Here is a 12,883-nt window from a genome sequence, read left to right as displayed (position 1 = left end):
TTAAAACGCTAAGCTTGTTTATAAAGAATTCATTAAGTTCGCAGAAAACATGAATAATAAAAAATCAAATTCGAAATTCACGTGTTTGCGTGGAGGATTATATGTCCTCAAAATTGGGTGGTAACCAAGACCATGCGTCCCTATATACTTATGCATACATACATACATACGTATTTGCATGCAAATGGATTTTTCATTGTTTAATAACAGATATAGTCGCATATCAAATCTATTTCCTTCCAGCTTAAGTTTTGTACTCAAAAATAGATAAATAAATAAATCGGGATGGTTTACGCAAAAATAAATCCCTTTAATAAAACTTTAATAAACTTTAACTTTAAATAAAAATATGATACGTTAACACATTAAAGAATCAAATGCTGAAAAGACAAATAATATGCAACACGAATGTTGAAGAAGAACGCTGTACATAAACTTCGAAATTATATGACTGATGCAGGTTTATTCCTATTAAGCCGATTCTTGCTACTTATTATTGGTTTCTACAACTTTTGTACACATTTTAATTTTTCGATTTATAAAATAACAGAAGTAATAAACTTCTAAATATAAAAGTAAACCATTTATTACAGAAAGTTATAATATATATAAATAATTAGTTCTAAAAGTGAGTAAATATAAGCAATAGTACAAGATCTTTGCCATGGAGGAAAAATTCACGAACCATTTTCACATTTTCCAGATGTTTTCTCCAGTCTTTCGATCAAAGTCCTGTAAAACTTTTATTACTTCATTAATAGTTTTACATCTTTGGTTTATCTCTTAAATGCATTCTCTTCTTCGTTATGTTCGTTCACTCCGGAATTATGTAAATGACTAGTCGCATAAAAGCGAGGTTTATAAACCTTGTGAAGTTACGATGACGTAATAAGTGCTTGAGTCTCTTGGAAAATGAAAGCTAGTTGGAGTTTCAGCTACTTGCATATCTTAACATACTTGAGTTTGTTACTTTAAAATAGGAACTTGAAGGTTATTTCCTGCGCCAGATTTAATTCGTAACAGTGAGAACAGAGTTACGGAAAAATGGTGGAGCCGCAATTTTTTCTCTCACTTCGTTTCCATTTGCGTATTTCGCTTCTTAAAAAAAAAACACATTCCAGTGAAGGCTGACTTGAACTACAGTCTCAAATGACGTGGAAAAAATAAATGTTGCGCGGTGATGAGATCGCAAAAGAGGAGGGGTTTAACAACGATGTAGAAATTCCTGTTATATACTAATAAACTAGTTGAGCTGCAGGAAATTACTCAGAGTAGCAATCAAAGATTTCTCAGTTCATAGATGTAATTTGTATATTTTATTTTGTTTTAGATTCCCGTAAATTATAAATCTCACTCAAATGAATTGTGTTATTGCAAATGCAATCAAAATTTAGTCTGTCAATAATAGCAAATTTAATTTGTACTCGTTTTATCTAAGTTGTAGAAACGAATAGTTACTACGTATTAAATTTTAGTTTTTAACTTATTGCTCTGGGTTTATTTCAAATTCTGAATTAAGCAAGAGCTTTCTAAATATAAAAGTTAGTAACCTATCAAGAGCTGTAAAAGTTAACTAGCAGTTAAGCTATAAAATGAAGCCAGATTTTAAACAAATTCATGTTTTATATAAACTCTGAAATTTACTATTTTTTATGTTACAAATGCAAATGTAATCTATAAAGGCAGTAAATCACAAACCTAATTTAATGCATTTTTCTTGCGGCTCAAAGTCTGAGAAGAAAATGAAGAAATGCAATTTCTAACTTAAGATAGTTTGTTATTATTAAGATTTATTACTACTATTTCTACCGTTATTATTTACAGGGATAGACAGGTTTTTTCCAAAAAGTCATAGATATATCCTCAAATATTGATCTTTGTAGATATGCCTTTTTGATTACAAAATTTCTTAAAGTAAGAATTTTAGAATTTGTGATGAATTTGAAAACAGCTTTGGCAGTGTGGGTGGGAAGGATCGGTAATCGAATGCCTTTAGGTATGGAATAAGTAATGGAATGCTTTTAGACAATATTTTTTGTAGTCCTTCTTGAGTACAAATCCCAATTAATAAAATGTTCATTGCGCTTTAAGTTAAATTCAAGAGATTTCATATTTGGAAGTACGAAATCTGGAGGATTTATTAATGAACAAATTTAACAACATAAATCATTCTCGAATGCTTGCTTTTGCGGGAATTAAATATTTTTAAATTTTTTTCTAAAATTTCTCTAACACATAGAAGGCAATACTAAGCAAATTTGGCCGCTTACGGGATCCATTAATTGTGATTATGATCTGTGAATTTTACAGGAAAATGTAAGCAGCATTTCGTATTTAATTAACTAATTCATAATGAGCATTCTACTAACTGTACTTCTACACTGCTCCGATGATTGTGTAACAAATATATTTTTAATTTAAAAAAACACTTCTCCTCTTAATGCTGAGACCGTTTTTAAGAATTTTTTTATTATTTTATAAGAGTTATTAATGGAAATATGTATTCATATATTCAATATTTAAAGAAATAAAAGCTATATCCATCATTTCTGAGCAACTCGCATGCCTGCCAAAATATTAGGTTGCCCGAAAAATCATGATGTATTTCTTCTACGTTTTTCAAGGTTTTTCATTTATGTAAAGAACAATGATCAGTCAAAAGTATATGGACCGTTTTATTTGATAACTTTCTCTTTTCTTATAATGAGCTTCGCAATTAACCACTTACAAAAGAACATAGCTTAATTAGCGAAACGCTGAACGAGGTACTGACTTACTGCCTCATCTAAATTGAAAGATACATTAAGAAATATGTTTTGTAGAGAGCGAAACAAGTGAAAATCTAAGGGCCCAAGATCAGGCAAATATGATGCACGTGACAACACATTTCATCCAAACTCCAATAATGTTTGTCACTTGTTTTAACTGAGTGGTCTTGTTCCCAACTTCTACCAAGAAGCCAACAAATCAGTTCGAATACATGCTGTCGCCAACTGGACAGTTTCAACGAATTCATCTTCTAGAAACTTCCAGAGCTATCGTGTGGGAACTGCATTCCACCCCAGTAACGCGAGGCCACACACAAGTTTGATCACCTGAGAAAAATTATTAGAATTCGGGGTAAAATTGTTGACATACGCATCATACTCGCCTGATCTTGGGCCCTCGAATTTCCATTTGTTTCGATTTATTCAAAATTTCTTTTGTAATGTAATATTCAATCCTTGGTATTATAGATGAATCCGTAAATCACCACCTTGTTCAATGTTTCGCTGATAAAGCTACGTTCTTTTGTGAATGAGGAATTACGAAGAGTATTAAGAGAAAAAACAGGCAATATACTATTGACTGATCATTTTTATTTATATAAATAAAAAACCTTTGAAGAACTTAAAAAAATTTGTCATCATTTTTCAGATAACCAAATACGTATAGTTGCTTTTTGGTAAGTGTATTCGTTTAACATTAGAATAGAAGAAAGTTTGAAATTCAGATTAAATTATTCATGAGAGAAAGTTACATTTTCTGAAACTGTTTAGCAATGGATGTATCTAAGGGATTAGCAGCAGAACTAGTATTCAACGACTAGCAAATCGATGAATGAATAATTGTAATCGAATGGCATCATTTGCAGTGAACATTTTACATATGGGATATACAGGAAATAATCGCATCGATATCGAAATTAAAATTAACGCAATTACATTATTATTAGTTTTATTAGAAAAGTCCTGTCGATTTCAAGGTTTTAACCCTTTAAAGGGACAAAAATTGACTAGTTACTTAAATATAACTTCTAAACGTGTTCATTAATCTCAATAAACTAATATTAAATCTCTAAATGCTTAACTACGCTAGAACTGAAATTGTCATTTAATAGTATAGTCTTAGTTATAGTAAGATTTTACTCTACGGAATCGCTCTGCAACTGAATGGCATTAGATGCAACCAAATTGCCATTTCTTCCTCTGGGTATGAATGATAAATTATTCTTGAAATCAATGAACAAGAAACTTTGAAATTCTCTAAATCATCGAAAGGCATTTTAACTAATGACCTAGTTTAACATATGTGAACATTATGAAAGCTAATAATAATCATCATTATTTGCATCTGATTCCAAATACTCATCATAATAATCTTTGTAGTCATCATAATTAAATACGCTTCGAGGCTTAGGTCCATCATCGAATTTATCATTTTTATTATGCCTAAACTGCTGAGTACTGCGAGGTGGGTTGGCCTGGTAGTCGATATGGTCATAGTCATCTCCGTGTGCGTTAGAGGAATGAGAAGTCGTGTTATGATTTGATAACTTTGTGTTTGGCAAATTCCTTTGCTGTTTTGTCACTTTAGATAAATATTCTTCGCCGTCATTTCTGCCGTTGTATCTGTCTAAGCCACTTTCCATACCTTCTTCAGACTCTGTAGACATATCATATCCTGCTGAATCTTGATGACGTCTTCCAGGAGGAGGTGGTGGTCTTGGAGGTGGCGGTGGTCTTGGCGGCGGAGGTGGTCTTGGTGGCGGAGGTGGCCTAGGAGGCGGCCGCGGTGGAGGTGGTGGAGGGGGTGGAGGAGGTCGAGGAGGCGGAGGAAGGGGAGGAATAGGAGGAAATTGTGGAAAAGGAGGAAAACCTGGTAAATTTATGTTTAAGTCCAAATAATCGTAATAGTCTGGTGGCACATCAACGTCTGGAGGAATGTATGTCGGTGCGTAATCATATTGCTGCAATTGCTGGTAATACGGTAATAAATATTCATAAGCATTAAGCCGGAAACGAAATGGCCTCCTTCTCGGTATATATCTAATTATCTTCTTACGTTTTTTCATGGCTTTGAGTCTGTTTTTTTCAGTCTTGTAATTCATTTTCATTTTGTAGCGTTTCGTCTTCAGCTTCATGTTTGCTTCGTTGATTTTCATTTTCATGTAGTCTGTGGGGAGTCTGCCTTTTAACCTGTTAAAGAAAAGTGGAAAAGGTGATTTATTTTCCATGCATGTTTATTTTCCATACTAATGATTTCATTCCTAAATAATTTTAAAAACCTGTAATAATATTTAATTTCCTTTTTAAGCCTACCTTTCCCTTTGATGATGCATATTTTATGTGAGTTCAGACTTCCAAATTTCGGATGTATTAATTGTAGTAATTTCATTCAGGTTGATAAAGGTTTCAGTTTTATTTGAATTTATACATCCTACATTTTACGAACTTTTGATTAGCCTAGTTACATTAAGAAACATGCTTTGATGATAAAATAAAAAAGATTTTGCATTTTATTCGCATGAAGATAAACATGACTTTCCTGTGCTTTGAAATCCAAGTTTAATGTATCTTCTTTACAGTGCTTCTCATACATTTATACAGCATGCCCATAAAAGCCCTTACGCGGCTTTTTGTTCCACAACCATTTGTCTTGGGCACATAATTCAAGTTACAAAAAAGTTTTATATAACTCAAATGTTCATGCTTTGCTCTCTTTGAATTTTAAATTTGAGTTTCGTAAAAATTGAAAACCTAACTTTTCGTATGGCCCTCCGACTTATATAAATATCTTAACGCTGAATAGTAAAACTTTATACTGATTCTAAAATTTAAAGCACAAAAGTTTGATTTTCGAATGACAAAAATTGATCGAAATATTTAATTTTTTCACTTGCGATAATGGCATCGTTTAGAATTTTAAGAAATTCGAGATTGATTCACTGCATTTCGTGTCTTTCACTTATAAGTTTCCTTTCTGATTTACTAATTAGCAGCGTTTTTTAATTTATAATTTTGTTACATTTTGTATGCTGAAATCGTTTTCATGCAATAATTTATAAGGTTTCAAGTCCTGAAAATGCGCTAATGATTCACGTGTTGCAGATCATATGTTATTGGCCCTAGTAGTTCAGTTGTTGTTGTTCATATGTTGTTTTAATATTCAGGAACATAATCTAATACCGAACAAATCAAAAAATTCATTGGATTAGAAATATTGTTCCTTTTTAATATATGTAAATATTATTACAATTTGGCTACATGCAAAGAATTTCGGGCATCATATATTATCAACGAAAATATACATTCTGACCGCTCTCGGATCCATTTGAACGATGTTTTCGAGTGACATTTGTACGTACGGACAGAATAAAGGACTCCTTTTTCCAAAACGCACTGTAAAATAGATTTAAAATGAATTCGGGGGAGATTTGTTTTCCGTTAATTCTGTAAGTACGTACGTATGTATTAATCTCGCATACTGCAGAAAGCTGAAATTTTGTATATGGGACTGTAACAGCACGTAATTGATCACTGTCCTCGGTTGCATTAACCGTGGATCAGTGGTGGACAGCGAAAGAATAAGCATGGTCAAGAGAAAGAAGGTTGGGTCAGCGAATATGTGTGATAAGCGAATGGAAAACGGGAACAGAGTGGGAATATGTGTATATATATATATATACATTTTCTCACTCTGGTATCCGGCTTGGTGAATTCAGTTTTTTATTCTTATATGTTAGTAAGTTGTGCATTTTTTGCTTTAAAAGTGATTAAATTATGTTGTTCTTATGCTCAGATTAAAGTCGCCCTCTTGGCCTTCCCCATGATTAGCGCGTATACGATACCGTTTCCTTAGAAAGTCCTCCACAAAAGCTTTCCCTTCCATTAGGCAGATAACTTATGTGTGCTTTGAGGTAATATATCAAATATATTAAAACAAAAACATTAATTTGTTTTTGTTTGGTTTAGTTTATTATGGCAAAGCACTCTATGGCTATCTTATTCTAAGATGACGTAACGTGTATATAAAAATTATTTTAATTGCTTATGGTAGTGTAGTGGTGGTGGTGGGGTGTATTTAATTATGGCAAAGCGCACGAGGGCTATCTGCCTCAGGGCAGAGATGCCTTCGTGGAGGTCTTGCTAAGTCAAACTGATTCGTATACACATTACACATGGGAAAAACAACGAAAACGCCCATGCAGCTAGCCCGTTCGCCTGCATTGCAAGCCAGGTTGTAACTACCAGTGTTCAGCGATTTTACCACTACGCCGCCGGTTCTCCCAAATCCCTCTGAAATAATATCTGCCAACTTCTATCAATTTTTAGTAACTTTTTTAAATATTGTTCTAATTTAATAATTGTGAGCACAATGTTCATTTTATACAAATTTTGCAAGCAAAAATGTTAAAATTGCTGGTAAATTTTGCAGGTCTCCGAATCTAAAGCGTGTACTGGCAGCCGATATATTTAAAACGCATACTCTCAGCAGATATATGTGTTAGCTTTTAAATTTGCTCTCTTAATTACCTCAAGAACAAGCTCTTAACTTTTTTAATGATCACTAAGATTGGCGATTTATAAAATTTTTTGGAGATTTTAAGATAAATTTTTCTACAAAAGTTCAGTTTGTCTACAAAGACTTGGTAGTTTGCAAATTTCAAGATAGTGTTTTAAACAACGCCTTAATGTGTGATTGTATTGTTAAGGTATCATTTAAATAAAAATAATTAAAGTAATATTATTAAGAAGTAACAGTAAAATAAAACACTTATATTCCTTTCTGTTATGTTTTATTCTGGCGCCTTTTGAATACCTTCATTAAGAATTTAAATAAGATAATATATGTTTCAAAGCCCTGTTTTAAATAAAGGTTTCAAAGACTTCATTTTTCTAATTTTCTACTCTTCTTTATGATATGATACTCGTATTTCCCTCATATAATGATTCAGAATATCATTATATGAGAATAGAATTTTCTTTCTGTAAAATTTACTTAAAGCTTTTTCCTCTATTGTTTAAAAAATCATTTTAATTTTTATTATCATGAAATTTTTACGTATGAAATAACTAAAACATTTGGCGACGTCGGGCAGTTTGGCAACAAAGACATTCAGACAAGCTGTTAATGAAAATATCTAATATGAACACAGTATGATTTCTTTGGTGGGCCTGTTCGGTTATACGCATTTTACTGCACTTCATTTAAACCTGTTCCCTTGAATTTCACTACAGATATATTTCTCATTCAATCAATTCAAATCTTATTTATTCACAAGGAAAAAACATAAAAAACTCAAAATTTTTTCATTAAAAAATGTAAAATACAGAAAAGCTTAAAACACCAAACACAGTTAAAAACAATTTTAAAAAGCATTTTTAGAACTAAAATTAGGGTTTCTATGCCAAAAGAAGCAATTTGGTCAAGGGGCAGGAAGACCAAATTTTCCGCGCACAAAAAATAACTTTTAATCCCATTAGGGAAAACAACACTGAGGATGGTGTAAAAACTGACTTAATTCACTATTCTACTAAGATTCAAATGCAACTAAATGATGGCCTCGTTAGGCCTAGTGATACTTAGACTTTTAAATTGTAGTTAAATCTGGAACTATTGCATGTAGATTAACTAAAGACATAAGAGCCCTAACAGAAATAGGACAACCTAATTCAACCACTTTAAAAGCCAAAAATGCATAATTTACACATCACCCAACGCATAACGAATCAAGGTACTGAGCTCACGGAGCTGGGTAAAAGGAATATATAGATTTTTTACGGCTACTCGCTTTTGAATTATGTGAAATACAAATATACGTATATATACGTACGTACAGACGCCACAAAAAAGTCTCTTCTGAATTCAGTTTAAATCCCTTTTACAATCCGTTTTGGAAAAAAAGAGTTTTTTATTCTGTCCGTACAGAAAAAATGTCACTGAAAAGAAAAATGATTCAAATTGATTCGAGAGCGAACAAAATGGCGGTTTTCTTTGAAATATGATATTCGAAATTTTTCGAGATTACAATAGCTCTTTTACTTCGTACAAAGGAGTAAAAACTATCGTAATTAGAGGTGAATCAATTTTTAGAATTATAAGAGGCAAATATTGAAAGACAACTCACAAAGCTGCTGAACCGGCAGTTTTTTGTTCCTCCTTTTCCAGCGAATCACCATCCTGAAAATCTTTGTCAGTTACAAGCTCGTCCCGTCTCCTGGGCTCTTCCTGCTCTCGCACGACCAGGGGATCATCATCTTTCTTTCCCCGATTTGCGGGCATACCAGAAGAAAGGAGAAGCAGACAGAAGCATATGAAGACACTCAGAAAATTTGATTTCCACGAGGCGTCCTTTTGTTTCCACATTAGCCACTGTAGACATGAAAAATATAAAAACGAAACAGTAGAATCTTTCCTTAACTTCCAATTTTTGTTGGTAAAGCTTATTGTTTTAAAATATTTCTTGTTCCTTTTCAATATAACTGTAGTAATTTCTTGTTAATACTATAATCATGTGAATATATGTTTGTATTACATTTTAATTCTGCTAGATTTTTAATCTCGGAACAACATACTAAGTGCAGAGGCTGTTTACATACTTTTAGACGATTTTGTACTATATAAAACAATCGACTACTCGGATATTTTTTAACTATTATTTTTAAAAGTATAAATTATCGTTTGCTATATTGTAGAGACATTAGGTATTTTTTGGAAGCAGGCAAAATGAAAAATGAGCAATTCCTTCGCCGGGAATCGAATTGCGGACCTCTGGAATACGCCCCCAGCGTGCAAATCACCATACCACGAAAGCATGCTAGGAATGCTGGAGAAATACCTTATAACATGACAATTTTGTTTTCATGCAAAATGACGCTTTTAAGAAAGCAATGGATAACTGCTGTGAAAGCAAAGATTTTTCGATATCTATAGCCACGATAGATAACTATTGACAACAGGAAAACAGAAACAAAATGCCAGAGTTTGGCTTCAATTGAAAAAATTGCTCCAAATACATACAAACCAAAAACGGAATGTTTCGAATGTTGCAAAGGTTAAGATCTTTAATGTTAAAAGAAAATCTAAGTTGAAAGTTGAATAAACAAGTTGAAAGATAGTTACCAAATCATTAAAATGCTCGGTGTCAACTGTAAACGAACTGATTAATTCTGATTTGAATATTAAAAAATCTGATGTGCACACCACATGACTTCCTTGTACGGAATATTAAATTATACGCATTTTTTCTTGCATTTCATTTAAACTTATTGGATTGAATTAAATCTATTTCTCCGACAGCGCATAAACCACAATAGAATAAATGCATTCTTTAAAATTCGCTCTAATATTTGTTTACCATAGTGACACTCTGGCGCTAGATTCACTTAACAGTATTATATTTCGTTCATATTATAACTCATAATGCACAAAATTTATATCATTTAAAGAATAATCTAGTGGTTGGCACATGTTCTATTCAAATACTATAATAAAGCTAGAACGATGTGTAAAAGAAATTAAGCAAACAAAACAAAAAAGAAGCAGTTTTTCACAGACGATTGAGTATTTCTCATTCAATTAATTCAGTTCTCACTTCGCAACAAGGCAAAAATACATACAAACTCAAAATATCTGTATTAAAAATTACGAAGTAAATCTTAAACACTTATTTCCTCGAAAAAATTCCAAAAAGGATTAAGCATGATTTAATTCGCAATAATAAATTAAGGCGTTATCTTTGTTGTTGCGAAGCTAAGTTTCTCTAGATTGGCAACAAATCCACTATCCTGCTGTTTCAAATGTAAACAAGCAATAGCTGCCATTAAAAAATTTATTAGGTTTAGCGGCACTTAAACAACTTTAAAATTGTTGATAATTCTAAAAATATTGCATACAGATTTACTAAAGGTATAAAACCCTCAACCGGAAGATAAAAACAACATAATTCAATCATTTTTAAAGCAAAAAATGTATAATTTACAAAGAGTAAAGAAGCTGAGATCACTGAGCCGGGTAACAGAGTGGATATATATATATAAATATATTTATATACGTTTGGTGAGGCCGATTGCAACCAAAATACGAGGTGCACATCTACATGTTATAGCAGTCCCTATATACAAAATTTCAACGTTCTGAGGCTACTCGTTTTTGAGTTATGCGAGATACGTACGTACGTACATACGTTCGTACAGACGCCACGAAAAATTCTCTTCAGAATTCATTTTAAAGCAGTTTATATATATATATTTTTTTTTTGGAGGAAAAGAGTATTTTATTCTATCCTTACGTACAGATATCACGCAAAAACATCGTTAAATTCCATTCGATAGCGGTCAAAATGGATATTTTAGTTGAAGTATTCTGCCTGAAAATTTTCGCGATTACAATACTTGCTTTTTACTTCGTACAAGGAAGTAAAAAGGCGAAAAACCGTACTCTGCATTAACTTTATTCAGTACATATCGCCGAACGCTAAACACGTTCCAGAATTCTTTATGAGAAACATTTATCTGGGCATAAATGGAAACATTTTATCACTATAGATAAATCCTGCATATATTTAAACGGTTGCTAGGAAAATAGATTCATTCATTATCATCAAAGAGGAACAAAATATCTTAAAACATGGTTCAAAGAATCTAGGATTTGTGGTTGTTGCTGGTTTTTCATGTAACTGCAAATTAAAAATAAACAGAGAGAAAAATCTTAAGATCAATTCCGCATATTATCAGAAATATATATTATACCCAATTTTATTCGATTGGGATTATTATTATTTATTTTTATACCTAATTCCCTTTACCCACATCGCCGTCATTCAGTAGAACTGCATCAAGACAAAGCAAGCAGCCATAAGTCAAAATCCACTGTTAATTTAGTGAAAAAAATAGAACAAGAAACGGGTATCAACGCCATAGCGTCCATTCATATCTCTGCTGAATCTTCTTATGTATCACTCGTGGATTTTCCTCGCTTTTGTACTTTTAAAAAGCAAATTTTCCAAGCATCGACCTACATCCCTCTTTGGACTTTGGAAAAGCTGTTCAAAAGGAATGAGATAAAGTACCTCTTACGATGCTAGAAAAGGTTGTCTTAGAAATTACGACGTAGGAAGATAGTGAAGAATGAGGGCTATCAAATAGCACATTTAAAACGTAATTTAGGTAAAATATTTCTGTAAATACAAAGAAAATCGTTTAAAAAATGTGTGGACAGCCTCTGCTTAATTTCTATGCTGCTGATTGGGTCTAGGTATGCAATGACTGTAGATGACCAAAATTCATTGAAATATTTCAATTAAATTGATACTGCTGAATTTTCAATAAAAATGGCTTATTATAACCATCATCCTGAAGTGGAATAGTTATTATGTTAATCAAAGATGTGATCCAAGATGTCTAAACGTCTGGTTATTGCCTCAGAAATAATGTGGAAACTAAGCTAATTTTTCCTTTTGCATGATTTAGCTATTTAACACTTTTCAATGTAGTCACAGTGAATCGCGATGCATTTGACCAGGCGATGGGTTTACTGCCCCTAACTCTTGCAGAGATTATCATTACTCGGATATTGAGTTATTCCTGTTCCACCCCGATGAACTCGTGTGGGTTCTTGTTATCCTTTCGAGTGAGTAACCTGCCTCACTTTGGGGAAAAAACAAAAGAAATGGCTGGATTAAAGAATATCTAATTGGATGAAAAAACGCACCAAAAGCAAAACATTTATAATTAGGCAAAAGAACGGTCTGAGAATGGCATAAATTTTGATTACGAGAGGATTCTGTACCGATTTTTTCATGTTTCATTACTGTCATCATCGACAGATTGTGAGAAGTTCATTTTCGTTTTTCTCATCCACTCACTCGCTCTATCGAGATATTGAGATGGCATCCGATCTAAGGTCTTAGAGACCAAACGTGTTTGAAGTTCACCCGATGTCATTTATTATTGTCTTTATTAGGAAGGTTACACAAACAAACAAGTCTTTAGTTGTTTCTTACATTTCTTGTGATATATTGCATTTTTATTGCTTCGAACGATACATAATTTTGACATAATTTGACACATAAAAATTTGTCTACGGTTTGCACGCTGATTATTTAATACATAACTTATGC

At 32.5% G+C, this 12,883-nt stretch overlaps 1 protein-coding gene across 1 annotated transcript; it reads right to left on the bottom strand.

Moving 5' to 3' along the window:
• Nucleotides 1-348: 348 nt before the first annotated feature.
• Nucleotides 349-9,507, bottom strand: LOC146998198 (uncharacterized). The gene is made up of 2 exons (XM_085813610.1): nt 8,891-9,507; nt 349-4,958 (listed from the first exon to the last, which is right to left on the bottom strand). Exons 1-2 carry the CDS (start codon nt 9,127-9,129, stop codon nt 4,088-4,090), a joined length of 1,110 nt encoding a protein of 369 aa, XP_085669736.1. The 5' UTR covers nt 9,130-9,507; the 3' UTR covers nt 349-4,087.
• Between the last annotated feature and the right edge of the window lie 3,376 nt (nt 9,508-12,883).

This window comes from Stegodyphus dumicola, chromosome 3, assembly GCF_044657685.1.
Source record: "Stegodyphus dumicola isolate Sdum_Otavi_A_Nest chromosome 3, ASM4465768v1".
NCBI classification, from domain to species: Eukaryota; Metazoa; Arthropoda; class Arachnida; order Araneae; family Eresidae; genus Stegodyphus; species Stegodyphus dumicola.
Note: the sequence above shows the minus strand (reverse complement) of the source record. Positions and strands in the feature narration are given on the sequence as shown.

Excerpts from the sequence above, each read along its gene's own strand:
- LOC146998198 (XM_085813610.1), bottom strand. The coding sequence starts at position 9,129 with ATGTGGAAACAAAAGGACGCCTCGTGGAAATCAAATTTTCTGAGTGTC. Across the intron at positions 4,959-8,890 it reads ACTGCCGGTTCAGCAGCTTT|GTTAAAAGGCAGACTCCCCA; the intron begins GTGAGTTGTCTT and ends TTTCTTTAACAG.